Source organism: Neopelma chrysocephalum, unplaced genomic scaffold, assembly GCF_003984885.1.
Source record: "Neopelma chrysocephalum unplaced genomic scaffold, ASM398488v2 Primary Assembly neopelma1_81, whole genome shotgun sequence".
NCBI lineage: Eukaryota > Metazoa > Chordata > Aves > Passeriformes > Pipridae > Neopelma > Neopelma chrysocephalum.
Genome location: NW_020897743.1, coordinates 2536132 through 2557736, shown reverse-complemented (window position 1 = coordinate 2557736; position 21605 = coordinate 2536132). Strand labels below are relative to the sequence as shown.

Sequence of the window (21605 nt, the reverse complement as noted above, 5' to 3'; positions counted from 1 at the left end):
CGCTCATTCCAAGTCGAGAGCCTTTCCTAAATTTAATTTGAGCTAATCACTTTCTTGCCAAAGGAGAAAAACAAATCAAAGGTTTATTCGAATGCTATTGAATTCAATGCCTGTAAATTTAATTTCTAGCTGTACTTTTGTTTAAACATTTTACGGTGTTAATTACAACAAGCCATGCAAATTAGCCTGCCAGTGGAATAAAAGGCCTGTTATAACAGATAATAAATAGCTTTGAACCATAAGCTCATTAAGATGCTGCTCAAGTGCGTGCTCTGACTCCCAGGTTGAGATCAGAATCTCCATCCCGAAAGCAGGAGGAGGATCTTTGGGGCAGTACAAGCTGCTGGTGTGGAATGTCACATTCTTTCCAAAGGAAGATCCTGGAGCAAGAGGATGGTCTGGAACCCAAACCTCAACGTCTGGTCTTGGGCTCCAAGGGAGCTATTTCAGACAGGTACCACGAATCCCCCACACTATTTCTGCCTATCCAGGACCATTCAAATGCCAAGCTTGGTGCAAATAAATGATTTCTTTAGTTGAATCATTGACATCCTTCAAGCCCTGCTGCCCTGATTCCCTTTTTTAGGTCCATATAGAAAAACAGCTGAAGTGCCAAACACATTCCTTGCAGCACCTGCAGGAGAAGCTCAGCACCTTTCTGGTCTTCCACAAGGTCCCACCTTAACCTGCTCTGAGCCTGCAGCCCAATAAAGGCTGGAGCCCAACATTGACCGAGAGGAGAGGCAGAAGGGATGGACAGACCTGAAGTGGTTCTGCCTTCACAAGACCTGGAAAAGATTCCACAGACACGGAGCTGAGCAGTGAAGCTTCCCGTGCTGGCTGCAGGTCAGCTATGGGATACGCAGGATTTTGAGGACATCTGCTTGATCCTCCCCTTGTGATCCAACAGCCTGAGAAAGAGGAAGGTTGCCTGCCAACATGTTCACAGGCCTGATACGCTGCTGACACGGAGCCAGAGAAGACTTTCCACTTCCAAGCAGGAGCAGGTGATCCGCTGATATGAGTTACTGCAGGGCTGCAGCAGCCAAGGCTTGCAGGGGATCCTGGTCTGTCTGAGGGAAAACTGTTCAGCAGCCAAGTGCTGATACACACAGACACCTGCACGTCCCACAGAGGTGTGTGAATGTCCCCCCTCCCAGGGCCACCACAGCCCACGGGGCAGCTCCGAGCCCTCACCCTGCGGAGGAGCAGCCACACACCGGGGCTGAGATGGGGGAGACCTGCAAAGGCACTTGGATATAGTCACTGAGCACAAGGAAAAGCTTTTCCTCACAGGCAGGTAAGACAGGAATGTGAACACCAGCACCCTGGTCAGCAGGACACTGGCCCTGAGCTCTGGACCTCCTTAACTGGGATCTATCTCCAAACTGGCCAGGGCTGTCCAAGCACCAAGATCCCTCCAGTGCTCCTTCCCTCCAGCCTTTTGGAAGGACACCAGTCCCAATGCCAGACTCTAATCACCACACCACATCCCACGGGACCAGAGGTGACTCAGTGTCAGTCTGAGGAACATCCCTCTCCTCTGTGCAGGGCTCAGGGAGGAGAAGGAGGGGGATCCTCTCTGTACCGATGGTTCCCAACAGCAAGGTCACCATCCCACCTTCTGCAGGATGGAGGTTTGGAGGCCGTGTGTGCTTGGAGCTCCAGCCCAGCACAGACAAACAGCTTTGATGCTCATAGCTGGGTCCCACAGGGAATTATACCCTCCTCACTAAACAGGAAATGAAACAGTTAAAAAAACCCAATCATCAGTCAAACAAGCCTATCAACACCAGCACTGGCTGTTCTATGGATTCAAGCAATGTGCTGCCTAGGGAAAAAGGAGGATTTACCACAGAGAGGAGACCACCACTCACAGTCCTTTCAGGCACCATCTCCCTCCTTTCCTCAGTGAAGATGAGAAATCCTGGGCAAAGCACCTCCAACTGCTCCGCTCCCACACGGCCACGCAGGCGGCAGATGTTACAACCACACATCTGGCACATCAATGGCTCCCCCTGAGCCCTTCTGCATGGACATCAGCCCACTGATCTCCTGAGCCAATGTGGGTTTCAAAACAGAACACAAGCAGGTGTTTGTCTCCCCAGCTGGTCTTTTGGCTGTGTTTTAAAGGCAAGAAGAGCCAACCAGAGCCACAGGGAAGTCACAGAGCTCTGGCTGGAGGTGGTGACACGGTGGCTCAACACACCAGGCTGGCTTTCAGGAGATGTGGTTGGAAAACTTTGGCTCAGCCACCTCTGCCATTTTGGCCACAGAGGCTCCTCAGCACCAACATCTTCCCATTTACAAACCAGAGTGAAACTCTCCCCAGTCCAACCATCTCTTGCTCTACAGAGCTCCTGCAAGGGTGAAATCCACCCAGAACAGGGCCAGAATAGGAGTTAGAACAGAACATAAAGCCTGCAGCTTGACTTTGCAGCCAAAAAGGAAGAGCCTTGGCCAGATTCTCAAGGTATATAAAATAATCACAATGTGGAAGAAAGAGGAAAGAACTGAGATTGTGGGGATTTACTCTTTTCCCAAGCAACAAGCAACAGGACAAAAGGAAATGGCCTCAAGTTGTGCCAGGGGAGGTTCAGGTTGGATATTAGGGAAATTTTCTTAATGGAGAGAGTGGTCAGTCATTGGCACAGCTGCCCAGGGCAGTGGTGGAGTCCCCATTCCTGGAGGGATTTAACAGCCCTGTGGATGTGGCACTTGGGGACACGGGTCAGTGGTGGCCTTGGCAGTGCTGGGGGATGGCTGGACTCGATGGGCTCAGAGGGTTTTCCAACCTAAACAATCCTGTGATTGCATGAAACAGAAAATGAGACAAACCCCAAAGAAAAAGGGGTGTTTGAAGGTGAGGTGGGTGCACAGAACAGCACCAGGCCCTTCTGGGGGCACATAAAGGTCTGAAGGCTGGGTTGGCCCAACCCAAGGCCACATTGAGGGGTTTGATGCCTCCAGCTCCCAGTTCTGGAAACATAAGCCTCATTTATCCTTCCTGGAAAAGTATGGGCAGCTCGAGAGGGGTCTGGTAGGTTTGTGCTATAAAAAGAGAATGGCACAACACAGAGGAGAAGGAATTTTCCATTCAGCATTAATTTGTTTTCATTAACACCCAATTCCATGGCTCACTTTTAGAAGAAAAGCTCTTTTGTTACAATTTCAGGGGCTGAAAAGGCCAATGAAGGGCTGAAAATGCTCCTCCCCGTAACAATGGCTTCACTAATCGAGAGCAATATCAGGGACCACGTTCCTGATATTCCTGGGGTTTAAAAGTGTAGGGAAGTCACCTACACAGGGAGTTTGGGCTCCTCCTGCCATAAGTTATTTTGTCATGGATATAGGGAATTCCAGGGAAAAGCAGCAGCCATATGAGCATCTTCAGTAATGAACTCCTCCCATACTTCAGGATAATCGTTTGCAAAGAATCCTGGAATGGTTTGGGTTGGAAGGGACCTTAGAAATCATCTTGTTCCAACCCCTTGCCATGGGCAGGGACACATTCCACTAGACCAGTGGTGTACAGGGAAAAGCATAATCCATAATTGAAACAAGGAAGGAAATCCAGTAGGATCAGATTAATAAAGAAATAAACAGAAAGGTGACTCTGTCCTTCTTCCCTATTATAAAAGTCACTTATCAGGTTGCAAAAGGGTTTTTTTTTGGAAACTTGTCTATGTTTGACAGATGAGACATTGGATATTGTAAACTCTGGGAAATCCAGAACTAATCGCAAATATTTACTTCTGATAAAGATATTTGAACAAGTGAAAGGAAGTTTGACAGAGGAATACAATTTGTTGGAGCTGGAGGATGCGGCTCCTGCACACAAGACACTCTGAACCTGCTTCTAGGTGTCACAAACCACTTCCCTTTGCTTTCCTACCCTCATTGTAAACCCTTTTATGGCGGCTTTGAGAGTTTTGCAGTGATTTCCAGCCAAGTTGGTACAAACCTCCTGCCATGCAAGCCCTGGTCCAGCAGTCCCACGGTGCAATCCCAGCTCAGGCCTCCACACCCCGGCTTTGACAAAGGCACAGAAGGGTCCTGCAGCCCCTTCCCCAGCCATCACTGGAGCAGCCTGGGGTTCTGCAGGTCAGAGCTCTGGAAAACCTCCCCTGGAGGACCAGGATGGCCCCAGCACTGCCCAGAGCAGAGTCAGGATCCCAACATCCACTCACTGCCTGTGTTTCAACATCTTGGTATGTTTTTACTTACCAAGAAGTGAAGGGCCCCAAAAGTCAGGACATGGTAGTTTCACAGATGGATGGAAGTGGACAAGGGATAGAGACTGTGGTGGTGAGGCCGTGGCACAGGTTGCCCAGAGAAGCTGTGGCTGCCCCATCCCTGGAAGTGTCCAAGGCCAGGTTGGACGGGGCTTGGAGCAACCTGGGCTGGTGGAAGGTGTCCCTGCCCATGGCGAAGGGGGAGGGGAAAGAGATTATCTCTAAGGTCCCTTCAACCCAAACCATTCCATGATTCTGTGACACACTGAGAAGGGGGAGAAGGGGCAGGAGGGACCACAGTGCCTTGAGCCACAGTTATGGGAAAGCAAACCCACATATGAGATACATTTTGTCATAGCCCACGACACAACCATGAGTGTCCCATAGCTGGGACACAGGGAAACCCATCCCAGGAAAGACTTCCAGTGCTATTTGCAGTGCAGGGGACGGGAAGCTGGTGAGCTGGGGCAGGTGTCTCTGAGCTAGGGAGGAGGAGGGGATGCTCCAGCCACCTCCCAGGCTGTGCCATGGCCTGCACGGGCTGGCAGCCACCACAGGCCACTGCAGCAACACACAGAGGGCAGAGACACTTGGGTGCCCAAAAGCAACGCTGGGCTGGAAGACGCAAAGCCTCGACCCTACGGAGCACCCACTGCCCCCCTGGGAGAGCCAGGGGGGCTGGAAGTGCCCCCCACCCTAGGAAGGCAGCTGAGAAAGGACAGGGACATGTATGACCCGCTTCTCAGCCCTGCTGGAGACCACGTTTCCTCACGGCCCCTCAGCTGCGAGTGCTCGCTCAGCCCAGTCACGTCCCACAGCCCAGCACGCGCTGGCAGCGCCCGCTCCCTCCAAAAAATCCCCCCTCGGGAGCACCCCACAACCCTGGGCATTCCCAGAAAACCAACAGCACCACGCTCCCTGCTCCTCTCCCTCCAGTCTGGCAGGTCCCACATACGTGCACTGCACTTCTGCTCTTCTACACAGCCCGAAATCTGCTTTGTTAAGGGTTTTGGGTTGTTTTTTGTCTTTTTGGTTTTTTTTAATACCATGTTTAAAGTTGTACATTGTTCCAAAGTTTCCTTGTTTCATGTCATTGTTTGTTACTGTGTTTGAAAGTTGGCACATATTTGTTCAATTAAAGATTTATTTGCACTATTTGTTGAATAAAGATTATTCTTGCTAAAAGCTAAATAAAGTTTCATAAAAACTCACACATCCCATAAACAAAATACAATGTCCTTTCCAAAAAAGCGTTGCACAAAACATTTCAAAATCACTCAATTCATTATACAATAAATCCACACACAAAATAACAAGACCTTGCCAGAATACATAATAAAATCTCATTACAACACTTTCAGACCGGAGCTTCAAAGCGGGAGCACAAAGACTGCGCGAACCCCTCGGCCTTGAGCTGTCGCCGGCGGCGTGGCCGGAGCGGCTCCGTGGTCACTCCAAGAGTCTCAGCACCCCCAACAGCACCCCTGGGTGCCACCTCCTGGCCTCCCAGTGGCTCCAAACCCGGGGTGGCTCCCGGCCAGCACCACCCCTGCCCCAGGCTGCATCCCATGGCCATTGTGCGGGATGTCCCTGCCGTTGGAGCGGAGACGTCGCTCACGGCCTGAGCGTCACACAAAAGCCTCCCAAACCACAGGATCACGGGGAGAAGGGCTTCCAGCACCACATGAACCCCGAGAGCAGAGTCCCACTCAGCACCCAAACCCCACGGATCCTTCCAGAGCCCGGCACATCAATAACCAGGTCGATGATGGTTACGGTTGGGAGCTGAGAAATAAATCCTTTAAGTTTGCACTGAGGTTTGGGGCAGAAAGCACTGCTGAAATACACTTAGGGAATCCCAGCCATGAAAAAGCATCCCTATACCAGCGAGAGCTCTGGCATCCATTTCCAAAGGAAAACGGCAGCCCCGCTGGTTTGTTTGCACCCGGACAAATGCCAGCACTGAACATGGCAAAGGCACGGGCAGCACTGGCCTTTGGGCATCTCAAACTGGCACAAAAGAGGACAGTGGCATTGTCACTGCCACCTGCCCTGGTCACGCCAAAACTGGAATCACAGAATATCCTGAGCTACAAGGGACCCACAAGAATCATCCAGTCCAGCTCCTGGCCCTGCACAGACACCCCAACAACCCCACCCTGTGCCTGAGAGGATCATCCAAACCCTCCTGGAGCTCTGGCAGCCTTGGGGCTGTGCCCACTGCCCTGGGGAGCCTGGTCAGTGCCCAACCACCCTCTGGGGGAAGAACCTTTTCCTGAGGTCCAACCTAAACCAGTTTCAATAAACCTTCTCCCCCCAGCCCCAAGTGACCACACTGCCAGAGCTGTGCTGCCGCACGCGATCCCTGTCCCTGAGCAATCCCCATCCCAGCGCACGGAAAAACCCGCCTGTGGAAAACTGACATTTTAATGTACAGCTCCAGAACACCACAATTCTTCCCCCAACCAGAACTTGGAAGCTGGAGAGGTTTTGGGGTCTTTTTCCCGGGTTTTAAGTGCCACAAGAGAAGCCCCCATTGCCGAGAGCTCCCGAAGGGCAATCGCCGTGCACCAGCTCCGCTCCCTCCGGCAGAAATCCGCAGCTTTATGGATGCACTTACCTACCCCCCTCTGAGCAACAGCTGCCCATGTGGGTTTGGTTAGTTTGGAGCAGCTACTCTGCAGCAGCACTGGCGAGAAACCCCCCTGTGCTGAGGAGCCCTGGGCAAGTCCCAAAGGGTGAGGAAAGGGATGACGGAGCACAAAGGGCGATGGCAGTGCCTGAGCCTCGCCTGGCTGGGTGTGACAGAGCACCCGGGCTCTGCTGAGCAAGGAAAACTCGGGAATAACGCTAGGAAGAACCTGCTGAGAGAGAGGGATGAGGCTATGGAATAGCTTTCCAAGAAAAATGGAAGTGGAGTTGGCTCTGCTGCCTGAACAGCGAAGGGCAAGCAGCAGAAAAGGGGGGTGGAACGAGATGATTATGAAGGTCCCTTCCAACCCAAAGCATTTTGTGATTCCATGATAACGGAGACCACAGCACTGATTCCCTGTCTCCTGAAAACCCAGCTGCCAACAGACACATTTTCCACCTGGAAAAGCTCCTTTAGTTTATTAAAATCAGCTGCTAAAGCTCACGCCAGAGGAGGAGGGATGGGGGACAAAGGCAGCCGAAGGACAAAGACCCTTGAAATGGGTCCTGGTGAGAAGATCTGAGGTACTCAAAGGTCACACCACTCCACAGCAGGGTTAAAGCTCTGCTTGTTCCTGCCATTTCAAGCACATAATCACTTGCATTAGTTGCTAGAGACGCCTCCCTCCCAGTTCTTGGTGAATATCTTGTCTCCCCAGGCAGAGCAGTATGAACTCATCGTGGTTTCCCAATCCTGACCGGGGGCTCCGCGAGCTACTGGCAATACATTTAATAAGTTATTATGCAAATAAAAACTGGACTCGGCCAAGTGAAATATGCTGGCTCTTCAAGTCCCATCTGCATCACAGCAAGGATCTCAATGAACTTTAAAATACTTATTGTCACCACAATGGGCAATATTATATTCTAGTTTGGATCTGTTCCTTCACAGCATTTGCTCTCATTTGTAGATATTTTTAGATTTTCCTATCCCACTCCTCATTATGAAACACTGAGCTGCAGATTGATTTATTTCTTAAAAGCAAGTTGCTGTTTTCCCAATAACAGATTTAACAAATTTGTTCCACCTGTTCAGTTATGCTTCCAATGTCTTTTTTGTGGTTTCATTGAAGTTTTTTTTAATCCAAACCTCAAAGACTCTAAACTCAGCATTAAAAGACAAGCTCAGCATCATCACTACCACTCACAATTCAAATGCTGCTCCAAATTACTGCAAGCTTTCATTTGTAAGTCGATACAGACAGCAAGATTATGGAGCTTAATGGCTGTGGGCACAAACACACGCTCTTCCAAGGGCATTCTCCTACTGTAAATCCTACTTCAGTGGAACAGGGGCTCACTGCATCCTCGTCACCATCTTCCTCCCTCACCTCAGCCAACCTCAGCCACTGTCTTCAAACAGAGAGCTATTTAAACAGAAATTAAATAATCCTCTATATATTTATCAGAGCCCCTTGAGCCCAGGGTTTTCCATCACTTAATTGCACCAGCAGGAGAAGCTGTGGCTGCCCCATCCCTGGAAGTGTCCAAGGCCAGGATGGACAGGGCTTGGAGCAACCTGGGCTAGTGGAAGGTGCCCCTGCCCATGGCAGGGGGTGGAATGAGATGGTCCCATCTGGACCCCATGAACTGCTTCTAAGAACAACTCATCTGCTCAAACCACCTATTTTTGCGTAGCCTCAGTTCACAACTGACCATGTAAAAAGTCCAAGCCTTAAAAGAATAATTTTTAGCTTTCCCAAGCCATTCTCAGGAAGGATTTGAGAAGCAGCATTTCAGTGCACGCTTTGCTGGCGGCCGGTGTGAGTGCACAGGTGTGCACGAGAGCCAGCCAAAAATTCGGCTTCATTTTTATGCAAAGAGTTGTGTTACGGAGGTACCACGGGGAAAAATGAACACTGTGTGAAACAACCCAAGTCCTTCCAATTTGAAAACATGCAATGACAGCAGAAGCCTGAGAATAATCCTAGAATCACTTAGATTGGAAAAACCTTCTGAGATCATCTGGTCCAATCATCCCCCGGCACTGCCAAGGCCACCAATAACCCACGTCCCCAAGTGCCACATTCACATGGCTTTTAAATCCCTCCAGGGGTGGGGACTCCACCCCCACCCTGGGCAGCCTGTGATAGGCCTGGACAACCTCTTTTCCATGAAGAAATTTTCCCTGATATCCAACCTGAACCTCCCCTGGCACAACTTGAGGGCATTTCCTCTTGTCCTGTCACCTGGGAGAAGAGACCGATCCCACCTGTCTATAGCCTACTTTCAGGTAAGAGGGAAGGTCCCCCCTGAGCCTCCTTTTGTCCAGGTTGGGCCCTCCCTGTTCCCTCAGCTGCTCCAGACCCTTCCCCAGCTTCATTCCCTTCCCTAGACTCGCTCCAGCCCCTCAATGTCTTTCTCATCAGGAGGGGCCCCGCACTGGCCCCAGGATTTGAGGGGCCCCAGCAGTGCCCAGCTGCCACAGCGTCACAGTCTGACCCTCTGTTTCTCAGAGATTCACTCAAAGAGGTAAGAGCCACCAGCCTTGGGGTCTCCAGACCATAGTTTGCATCAAGGCTCAGCACAAGCTACTGCAGCCCCCTCAGAACTACCCTAAGGCACCACCGAGGCTGAACCCCCCTGGTGACACTGGTGCACCTCTGTCTGACCACCCAACCCACAGCCACTGCCATCATTCCCACCCAATACTCAATCCAACGCTCCTTGATTTCCTTCAGCACGATACTGGAAGGTGCAGCAAAGTCCAGTGTGTCTTTGAAGCCTCCTGACCCACAAAGCCCAGCTCTGCCGATCTGCAGATGCAGCGATCAGCACTTCCAAAGCTGATTGACAGGTTTGTCTTCCCCATGGACAACAACCCTGGTAGATCACGTTGGAAAAAACCTTTAACAGACAAAAAGGCCAAACTCAGCCCAAACCAACCACCAACTCATGATCTCCAAAACAAGCAGCACAATTCACTGTACCTAAAGTTAAAATGGAGCACTGTGCAGGACTCTTCAGCCTTCTGCAACTCGAGCTGTCACACTCATCTCCACTGGCTTCCAGGCAACCTACATCAGTAGAGCTCCCTAAATCACTCATATTATGGTGTCAAAGCCATCTCTACACCAAGCCCAGCTGAATCAACCAACCTAAAAGCCACCACAGCAGCAGCCGCCGGGGACACAGGACCAACAGGGCACCGTGTAGAACATGGACAATCTCTTCCATCTCTAAACCGCTGGTAACCGCCATAAATTTTCCCTACAAAGCCCAAGAACTTCAAACCCAGAGAACCAGCCTTAAAAAAACCCCATCCAAGCAGTTGCCCTGGGTTTTGTTACTGCTGTTACATCGTAGGCGCCCGTCAGCCTGACACGTCCCGACACGAGAGCCCTCAGGAGCCCCGACCAAAGGAACCCACGGCTCCTCTCGCTCTGTCAGACCTCTCCTCAAAGCACAATTAACTGTGCTGCCCCCCCCCAACCAACCTCCTTACCAGCACGAACATCTCATGTGGGTCCGTTTCGGGGTAAGACCGAAAATAAAGACCAGGGGAAGGCGACTTTCTGGAAGAGCAGTAACTCCAGCTCCGTTCTGGGAACGTAAGGCATATTTCATGGGAAGATGTCAGCTACTCGCATTTAATGCTGACAGTGTCATTTGCCCTTCAGCGAGAAGAAAGGCATGTAAGCAACACAAACCAAACGAAAATTTCCCCATTGCGAAGCATTTCTGCCAGGAATCACAGCCCCAGTGTCATGTTTCTTATGCCCTTCCTTGTACAATAACCCTCGAAGGCCACACTTCCAAAGTTTTATTACTTGGAATTTCACATGCCAGAGTTCACAGAGCATCCCAGACACCCTTTGGACCAGCCTCATTCCAGTGGCCTTTCTGCATCATGTAAAATCACACTGAAATCGGGGGGAGCAGCTGGATCAGGACCAACATCACCACTTTATAACCTGAAATAACCTATTTTTCCTGATTTTTCAAGTCAAAGTGTCCCTAATTCTCACAAATGCAGTTTTACTTCATTCTCCAAACACAAACAACGACCAGGACAGAGAGAATGGTGGATGAGCATGTGGCACAGCACACTGATCCTCCCAGAAACATTTATTACTATTTAATAACACTTAAGACCAATTCCAGCCCCAGCACGAGGCAATGGCAAAGCCCAGTTGGGGTGGGGGTGAAATGACTTTTGGGGTCACAGCAAGGGCTGCATAAGTTACTCCCCTCCACCCCTTCCAAACTCAGTTTTTACTGCCCAAATCAAATGTTTTCCTTTAGTTGTTTTTAAACCACCTCTAAGAGCCCCACGGACTAAAGTTAGAAAGCATCACGCAAAAAACGTTCAATTCCAGTGTTTTTAAAACTGTTTCATGCACTATCTCACCACACTTGGCCTCACTCCAATTAACCACTAAATGCCAAGCAGTCAAACAAAAGAGCAAAAAATCATTTGTTATCTCGAAGCTGCATCTGCTGACAAACTCTGCAGTGGGTTTTTGTTGCTATTGTTCTCCAGGTTTGGGCTCTTTGAGTACTTAACGATAACAAAATCGTTAGGTAAATATGTCAGGAGACCTTCCCTGTCAGCCGTCGCCTCGGGCTGTGATTTCTGTTCACAGACATAAAAATTTTTGCTATTTGCCAGATTTCAGATAGCAAACTTGGATCCCCTGGGAGATACCTGGCTCTTGTGCACCCGCAGCAGGAATATTTAACTGCTTCAGTACCTGATGCTGACACGCAGCTCGGAGCCACACGGGACCTCCTCTGGGACCCGATCGAAATGTAACTGCCCCAACCTCCCCCATCAGAATTATCATTTATAAATTGGGTTTTCAGCATCTTCACACGTGGAAAAATATGGTTTTGAGTCAGGAGGACCCACCAGCAGGGAAGCTCATGGTCAATGAGGTGGGGGGACATCAGCCCGGGGGTCTCAGGAGGTGTTCTGCTGAGCCCACCTGCAGCAACCTGCACACAACTGGGCTCAGAAAGTCTTCTTTAGGAACCAGCTAGTTAATGTTTCAGCCAAAATCCCTCCCTGGTCCAATATCTAGGTACCAGAGGGGAAGAACTTGAGTTATTCTCAGCTTAACGTGACAATCAGCCCTCATCTCAGCCAGGGGATTGCAGAGAGTTCCAACAGCCCTTGCATGAGGTGCTGCTGTCTGGAAGGGGGGCAAGGGTGGAGGGAGGGGGACGGGAAGCATCACCAAGGCACTGAGAACCCCCAGATACCACATCACTTCCAAAGAGCTCAGTCATCCTGCAAAGCAGAAGAAAAGCAGCCCAGCAGCTTAGGGAGGAAAGAGTTGACAGCTCTTTGCTGTATCCAGCGTCATTTTCCTTGGCAAATCCAGGCTGTTGTTGGAAACCTGCGCCAGACGCCGGGATCTGCCGAGCTGAGCCTGCAGGAGCAACACTTAGTATTTAACACTTGAAGACCTCAACTCCCCAGAGCTCGTCCCACGGCCCCATCCTGGGCAGCACATGGGGCTGGCACACGTGGAACCGGCCCTGGCACCACACACGGAGCCAGGCCCTGCCCGGGCCCTGCAGCCACACACGGGAGCGGGAATCACGGGAATCATGTGCCATGCACGTGTGTTTGGAGAAGGATCCTGCTTTTACAGGGATGTGCTGCTCTCCCCTTGGACTGTGCACCGGTGGCTGTGCCCGCTCCAGGACTTCACCACCGGCTGGGAATTGGCAGCAGGGGTGATGCCAAGGTACCAGCGGGAAGCTATGGAGCCCAGCCCGACTCCCAGAGTCCATGGCACAGTGGGTTAGGGATTTAGGGATTCCCCTGCTCCATCTGCTGCTTGTGCTGAGTCCAAAATGAGAACCTTAAAGCTCATCCAATTCCACCCCCTGCCATGGGCAGGGACACCTTCCACTAGCCCTGCTTGCTCCAAGCCCTGTCCAACCTGGTCTTGGGCAATTCCAGGGCTGGGGCAGCCACAGCTTCTCTGGGCAACCTGTGCCAGGGCCTCACCACCTCGCAGGGAAGAATTCCTTCCCAATCTCTCATTGAAATCAACCCTCTTTAGTTTAAACCCATCACCTCTTGTCCTTGCACCCCCAAGTTCTAAGCAGACCAGGAATCTGTGGATGAGCCGTATTCTGAGCCAAAACAACTCTTGTCAACAACAGGAGAAAACTCCAAGTTGGCAATAAAGATATTGCTAAATAGAAAATTTAATAATCCTTTAAAAATGGCAATTAACATCTTTTAACTTTGCCTTCCCCCCCACCATAGAAAAGGTCTCCTTTTGACCTCAAAAATCTCCCAAAATTTACTCCAGTGGCATATGGAGGTAACTCCTGGTTGGCTCCTCTTGCCCTTGGATGGGATCACTCCCTTTCCCAGCAAGAGTTAACACCTCAGACCGAGCAAGCACCAACAAGTCCTTCCACCGCCCCAAGGCAGCCAACTACTCATTGAGTTCATTATCACTAAAAAGATACAAACAGCTGCAGTATAAAAACCAACTATTTTCTTTACGGGTTTTCATCCTGCTCTCTAGATGCACCTCATCAGCAGCAATTCACAGTTAGAGCTGATTTTTCTGCCCCAGGGTATGTTTTATGGGAAAACGTGAGAATTTAAGCTTTCCAGGCAGAACTGTTGCCCCTCCTGCAGCCCCGGGAACAGCAGCAAAGCACAAAATTACAATAAACCCCTCACTTTCGAGTCTGAACTGTCTCCTCCTCTCAGCATCAAGGCAACAGTGCCAGCTACCAGCTTTAAATGCTTTATCATATTTTCCTATCCCATGGGAAAATTAGAATAAAGTGCTGGTAAAGGGTAGCGGTAGCTCAGCAATTTGTTTGCAAAGTTAAGGAAATAATTGCTCCAAAATTATTTCCTGGATTAATTTCACCGAGCCCAGCACGTGGAGAAGACTGGAAGGATCATACAAAGTCTGTTTAGGCCATTAGTGCCTGTCCCACACAGTGTCCCCATCCCCACACTTCCCTGGGAAACCCGGGGAAAGCTGCTGACGCTTCACGGATCAGGTAATAAAAGGAAGGATTCAAAGATTTATTTCTTTTTAGAAAATATAAATATTATTATCAAATAACAATGATATTCAAATATTTTAATTTGATTTTTTTCCTCTGCTGGACAGGGCACACTGGTGTTCTCACCCCTCTGGGAAGGAATGTCAACATCAGCCGATTAAAATAAGAAACAGAAAAGGGAGAAGAGACAGCAGGGAAGTTGCTCAGAGAAGCTGTAGAAGTGTCCAAGGCCAGGTTGGATGGGGCTTGGAGCAACCTGGGCTAGTGGAAAGTGTCCCTGCCCATGGCAGGGGGTGGAATAAGATGGGCTTTAAGGTCCTTCCCAACCCAAACCATTCCATGATTCTGTGATTAGGCAGCACCACAACCCAACACAGCATGTCCTCGACTCTCCCACCCACATAAAATTTACAATTCTAGAGCTGGTCTCTGCTCTGAGGTGGATTTTACTTCCAGTGCTGCCTTAATAAACATCCTCATTGTCTCCCCCTCCACGGTGCTCTGTTCTCAGGAGAGGCTGAAAGCCCAGAGGTGCCATGAATTGTAAAGAGGGATTAAAGGACAAAGGGCCAGCCCCCCACTGCCCTGGGATGGGATTTAACCCACTGTGTCACCCCCTGGGACACTGGGCACTGCCAAGGAAGGGAAACACCGGAGACAGGGAGGGTCTGACCTCCCAAAGCCACCTCTGCATCCTCTCTGTGGCTGTGCTGGCCCAAACTGAGCCCACTGCCTGGGTTAAGCCAGAGGCAGCTCTGGCAGGAGGGTGAGCCTTCCCCAGCCCCCTCCTCCTCCTCCTCCTCCTCACTGCTCCTGGAAGCAGCCAGCAGCTCCCAGCCCTTGCATCCATGTCCTGCTGCAAGGTGCAGTGATCACAGCCCCGAGCAGCACAACACAATCCTGGCCATGGCACAACATCATCGGGAACCGTCCACCCCGGCACAGCCACACAATGCTCACTGCAGCAAAGCCACCACAGCACAGTCACCCACCACAGTGCCACGCCAGTCATCCCCTCGTGGTGCAGCACCCATCACAGTGCCATGCCAGTCATCCCCTTGTGGTGCAGCACCCACCAGGGCACAGCCACCCAATGCTTGCTGCTGCAAAGCCACCGAGCTCAGCCCCACGCCGTGCAATGACCCCCGATCCCGATGGATCCCTTGCAGCTCAGCACATCCCAGGATCCCATGTCATGCAGCACAGCCCTGTGCCACAAAACACTGGCCATTTCAAAGCCATACAAAAAACCGAGCAACTCGACCCCGGCCATGCAATGCCTCCTGTGGCAAAGCCATGCAACTCCACACCACACCGTGCAGCGAGAGCCCAGGCCACGCAACACCCTGCCATGCAATGCCCTCCGTTGCCAAGTCATGCAATGCGCCCCCATGACATGCAAAGCCACACGACCCAATGCCCACCGTTGTTCTCCCACACTTCTCCCGACACACTCTGGAACAAACTCCTGAACAAACCCTGAGGAGGCTCGTGCTGGTGCCAGGGCCCATCGCTGCCCGGTTCCTCCTCACTCTGCGCAGAGCTGAAGCCCTCACAGCCTCCCATCCCATTTCCAGTCACTGCCGTTTCTCCCCGTGCCCGAGCCGAGGTGCAGCCCCGGCAGGAGGATCCTGGCACTCCCCATTTGGAAGGAGTTACAGCCCTGGCACCCCATCAATGTGATCCTGCCTCGTTAGTACTTTGCACTTACAGCAGCATTTCATTTGGGCTTATGGAAAGAGCTCATTTTCATAGGCACCCATCTGGGAGTGATTATTCCTGCTGTAGTAGCATCCAGGCCCGACTGGCATCGGCACCATTAGCACACAAAAACCAGAGTTTAACAAGAGAGCACTTACCACTGCAACCACCCCATAAAGGCACTTAACTATGTTAAAATTGCATCCAAATCTCCCTGTAATTCCACGCTTGTGCACAATGGATCCTGACAGATTACACCTCTTCAGAGACACACTTACCACTCACTCACTGCTCGGAGTTTACTCAGTGCTTCACATCCCCCAAGCCCCCTCAGCTTCTCCCAGACCGGCTACCTTCTGCAGCCAGACACCTCTAAAAATAACATCCTCCTAAAGTGTTGAAAGATATTAAAATATAAAGCCATTAACATATAATAAGACTGGAATGAGAGCTCCGCATGCTCTGAAGCTCTCAGGGTTTGGCTTCCAGTCAAGAAAAATATATTGGATTAGTATGAGAGCAAAATTAGGATGGTGTGCAGTTTAATTAGCATTACAAGACACTACATGTGTATGGGAGAGCAGAGAAGATTTATGTTATTATGCGGTAAGAAAAATAACGTTAAAAGGTTAGAATAATATGGGTTTGATACGGCACTATGTACTCCGGGGTTAAGGGAAAGATAACTCTGGAATGCCACTGAGTGTTCTTAAAAACCCAGGTTTGAGGGTTTGCCAGTGAACTCCTCGAAAAATTGTGGAAAAACCCTGCAATTTGGTCACGAGTCGGTCAAACACTTACTCTGGCAACAACAACGGTCTCCGTCAAGGAATTCAATAAACACTGGTAAAATGTCCTGGTCCTCACACAAAGTCACAGTACTAGTGCTTCACAGAATGAGCAGAAAATAGAAATAAAGCAAACAGAGCTCAGCTGGGGAAGGGGATGATGGGGCAGAGCTGGCAAGAGCCTGGAAGGGAAGGAAGCGCCGTGCTCTGATTGCGTGCTCCCTGCTGCCCTGGTGTTATTCCTCTGTTAATCACATTCCTCTGTTTCCAACAAGACATCAGCATCCCCACTCTCCTCCATAAGCTGCAGCCCGTCCTCCTCTCCTTCCTGAGCATCACTGGATTCACCTCACAGTTGTTCCCAGCAGCCACAGCTGCCTGCACTCCCCGGGGTCAATAATCCCTGTGATGCCAACAGAAGCTTCAAGACAGCAGTTGGAATTTATATTTCATATTTCCCAACTGCTTCCTCTCTCCCAGAGGTGAGATTTTTCTCTGGTTACCTCCTCACCATTCCCATCTCCCCACACTTTGAGGGTGTCCCCGGGCAGGATGCATCCACCACGGCCACCCTGTGCTCAGACATCCCAAAGCCACAGCTACTTTTTTCCCTCCCTTTTCCAAAGCAGAGTTCCTGAGCTCCAGCCCTCACAGTGAACAGCTCAGGAGTGGTGACATCCCACCACATACAACACAGTGTCCATCCCACCTGCTCAGTGTCAGGGGGCACAAGGAATGGCACCCAAACAGCATCATAAATCTGGGAATAAGGATGCTGGGAAGGTCCTGTTGGAGTTGAAGATGTCCCTGCCTATGGCAGCGGGGTTGGACTCTATGGCCTTGAAAGGTTCCTTCCACTCCAAAGCCTTCTGTGATTCTACAGTTCCCAGGGACCAGCCAGGCTGTCTGCACACAGCCAAAGGAGACAGTTCCTCCTCACACCAGGAATTAACACCACAATACACACAGGGATGCACCTCCAACCCCCGGGGCACAGCTCATGCTGTATTGAATTTCCCAGTGGATGCAGCACATCAGATTTTGCCTGGAATATTCATAGGCATAGCAGCAGGAATATGTTTTCTATCTGATATCAGGCAGTCCCCCCCTTCCTGCGCAGACCCTTGGGCAGCCTCTGGAATGTCTGTCGAGGACAAGCATTACCAAGCCGGGAATGAAGGCAACCAGAGCCCAGCATTAACCAGACAGAGCTCTGTGGGCTCCTTTACTGCCCTGTGAGAGCCTCCTCCAGCTACAACCAGGACCACAAAGTGGAATTCAAGGGAAAACCCATCATAAAGCACATCCCTAATCACCATCTTGCTTCTGCACAGACCTGGCACTTCCACAACCCAGGATCAGAGTTGTGAAATCCCAACACACGTGTCCTGAGCAGCTATTTAAAGGTCTGAGCCTGCAGGACACTGTGCAGAGGCCGCTGATGCTGGAGAATTGTTTCCAGGACACTCTGCTCAAAGCTTTCAGCACATGGCCAGCTTTCAGTTTGGCCCTGATCCATCACTGCCAGTGCAGCCTCCTGGCTCAGGAAGCAGGTACCAGACAGAGGGATGAAGGGGCATGGATGAGCTACAGGTATGCTCAGGGTGGGAGAAGCCTCTGGAGCAGCTTTTACACCTTTAGACCCTTTGACAGCACATTGTGCCAGTCAAACCTGCCTCTGACTTAGGAGCTGGGATTGACAAGAAAGGGCAAAACAACTGCAATTTCACATTGGTGAGGGAAAAGAAAGGAAGAAATCCTTTCCTGTGAGGGTGGGGAGGCCCTGGCACAGGTTGCCCAGAAAAGCTGTGGCTGCCCCATCCCTGGATGTGTACAAGACCAGTTTGAATGGGTCTTGGAGCAACCTGATTTAGTGGAAGGTGTCCCTGCCCATGGCAGGGGTGGATCTGGGTGAGCTTTGAGGTCCCTTCCCACCCAAACCATTCCAGGATTCTCTGAAACTCAGGAATGCCAATGTGAGCACTAAAAAAAAGCGGGAACATCCCTTGTTAAAAAGGTGAGGAGCAGAGACCAGGAACAGAGACCATGGCACAGAGGAAGGTGAATGCTGGGAACAGAACTGCTGCTCAGCACATTTTTTTGGATGACTCAGCACCCCCCTCCCCCCTCCCACCAGCTGCAAGCGCCTCTACAATTAGTTTGATCCGACAGAACTGATGGTATTTGATCCCATTCCAAAGCCAGCCTTTGGCAGCTTTTCCGCCCATCTCGGGACACTCTCAGGGCACACGCTCCGCTTGGCATTGGCCAAAAAACATGTTTTGGCAGAAACGTGGCATGACACGGATTTGGTTGGAGAAACAGCGCAGGAACAACGCTCTGCACAGCTCAGATACTACAGGGGTGATTTTTTGACAGCAAGATACAATTTAATTTAGGCATAAAATACTCCAAAGGGCAGGAAGCAGTGCCCTGCTGCGGATCTCCACGAGTGGAGCCACAAGCGAAGCGCTCGACAGAATCCCTCTCCCATCCCACAGCACACCCACCCAAAGGGATTATTTGGATTTTATCCCAACAGCCAAGGCTGAAAGCACCAGCACTCCCCAAACCCACTCTTGCACCTCAGAGCACTCGAAGAGTCGATGAATTAAAGCAGCACTAACAAACCCCTCATCTCGCAGCCAACGCGGTGATGCAACAGCCGGCGGGTTCTGGGACAAAGATGTGGACTACAATGCCTCACCCTCTGCCATGAAAAACTGCCCTTGGATCCTAAATGAGTTACATATTTGGATACCCTGCAAGATAGGGAAGCGGGGCCTTATCGAGCTGCCAAATCTCACTCCTGTCATGAGGTCATTTCTGGCACGTGGCCAGGCGAGATTTCAGCCAAAATCTCGGTGCTGACCATCGCTCCCCATCCTTCCCCCCCCCCGCTCCTCTTCCTCCCGCCTCAGGTCAGGAAGGCGGGGAAAAATAAAATAATTAAAAAAATAAAGAAAAAAAGGGTCAGGAAGGGCAGTGTCTTTTGTTTTTAAACCAGCCTGTACAATCACAACACACACACACTCATTACTCGGCCTCTTCACTGATGACACTTCACGCAGTTGAGGGGCGGTTTGAGGGCTCAGAGCACCATGGTCTTTGGGATGCCGGGTACCCCCCAACACACCTCAACTCTGACCACGGCCCCCGGCAGAGAAACGTCATCAACCAGATCTCCCGAATTAATTATTTAGTAATTTTGGCTTCATTTTTGCAAGCATCACGTGCACGGGACCACACTTTGGATTTACAGCAGCACAGCTCGGAAAAGCTGCGAGGAACCCCACACGCCCCCTTAAGCTTGATGATAACTTTCTAAGTAAAGCTGTTTGCAAACACCTCGTTTCATTGCTTTAACCATTGAAGGGATGTACTCACAGCACCCCAGGACATGGAAAGTGGTTGTTTTTAGCTGCATATCAACTCAAGTAAATGGCAAGGCAGAAAATTCAGCACGGAACGGTGTGAGCAGCACTACTACAAACCCCATTAATCACCCGTTGTCACGGCAGTTCCCGACCGGGGCGGTGAGGTGCCAGTGCCCAGGACATTCAGCCTTCCCCACGTCCCCACTACCAGGAAACTTCCTCTCACAACCAACTCCTTCCATACGTCCCAAAGAATTTTCCATCCTAAGCCTGACAGGCCAGATGTAAAAGAAAGAAATAAATAATTAGCGTTACCTTATCTGGAGTACGTCAGCTGTACCAGCAATGCCTGGATCTCCGTACGCATCCCGAGACAAATTACCTAACGCTGTAATTTATGAACGCCTCAAGTATTTGCCCTGGTATTTCATTATGCACTCGCTGGAAAGAAGAGCTCTAAAGACTAAACAGATCCAGCGTGATAACACGAAAGGCACTCCAGCCGCGTGCTATTCCAAGGCAACCCAAGAATCCCAGCACAACATCGAGCTGCTCCGACTCACTTAGTGTTGACACTGCCGGGGCAGAGAAGGGAGAACAGAGAGCCATGACCCGAGAGCTCGGGTTCCCTCCGGTTCAGCGCTTAACTGGGATTTTATTGTGGGAAGCTGCGGGATCCGGCAGCGGTGGAAGCGCAGCCCGGCTTTCCCGGGGGCAGCCGAGGCCGGCGCGGCGGAACCGCTGCCCGCTGCCAAGTGGGAGGAAGAGTTCCCAAACTCGCCGCTTTATCAAAGCTATTTTTGTCCTTCCTCCCCCCACACTGATAAGCAGCAGGGCGAGGACCGCCGGGGTGCTGGGGTTTGGCGTCTCCCCCCGAAACCCCGCTGGGACCCCCCCGGCAAAGCCACCCGGCACCTTTGGGGAGCGGACCATCCGCTCGGGAGGCTCAAGGGGGAGGAAACTCCTTCCTCCAGCTTATCCTGCTCGCAGCGAAGTTTCGTGCCTGGAAAAAATGAGCTAAGTTTGCGAGCGGAGGCCCCAGCTCCGCTCCGGCTCTCCGGAGGCTCTCGGGACAGGCGACCCCCCCGGGGGCTCAGGACAGCCGTGGGGACAACCGGGAGACAGACGCCAACCTGTCCTGCACAGAGTCAGGAGCTGCTGCAGGGGGGACACCGAGGCATCACGGGCAAGGCTAATGCACCTGGGTTGAGGGGGAACTGAGAGAACGAAACCCACCCCAGCTGGAGGGAGGGGAGCGAGCGGAGGGCGATGCGGGACTGGGATCCCCCGCACATCGCGGGCGCGGGGCGACCTGTGCGGGGCTCCCCGGCCGCTGCATCCGCGGGCCCGGGGGTCCCCCAAGGGCCGGGGCAAAGCCGCTGCCCTCGGCCAGGGCTGGGCTGTCGGGAGCGGGTTCGACACGGCGGGGCTGTCGCGACAGGGAGGAGGCGGCAGCAGGTGGAGCGCGGACGGCCCCGCAGCCCCGTCACCCCAGCCTGGGCGAGGGAACCCGCGCTCCCCCCGCGCTTCGCCCCCGCACCAGAGTTTGAGGCTTCCCCCCTTTTCCAAGTAACCCCGACCGGGGGGCTGTTCCCAAGCGCCCCGGGGAGCGGCACCCGCGCCGGGGATGCAGGGGGGACAGAGAAGGGATGAAAGGGAGATGGAGGGGGGATGGAGCCCGACACCGCGGTGCCCCCGTCCCCGCCCGGACCCACCTGCTGGCGCCGCTCCGCGCCCTCGGCCGCTCTCTGCGGGCGCCCCGCGGCCGGGGCTCCGGGCGCTGCCGCCGTCCCGTCCCGGCGCGGCGGGGCCGCGGGCTG

At 51.8% G+C, this 21605-nt stretch overlaps 1 protein-coding gene across 1 annotated transcript in view; it reads right to left on the bottom strand.

Moving 5' to 3' along the window:
- EDA (ectodysplasin A) overlaps positions 1-21602 on the bottom strand; it is a gene marked incomplete at its 5' end in the record, with an annotated part of 64747 nt that extends 43145 nt beyond the window's left edge. Inside the window, one exon of the mRNA XM_027690421.1 lies at positions 21501-21602. Coding sequence (XP_027546222.1) covers positions 21501-21602 — 102 coding nt within the window. The remainder of the gene's footprint in view (positions 1-21500) is intronic.
- Between the last annotated feature and the right edge of the window lie 3 nt (positions 21603-21605).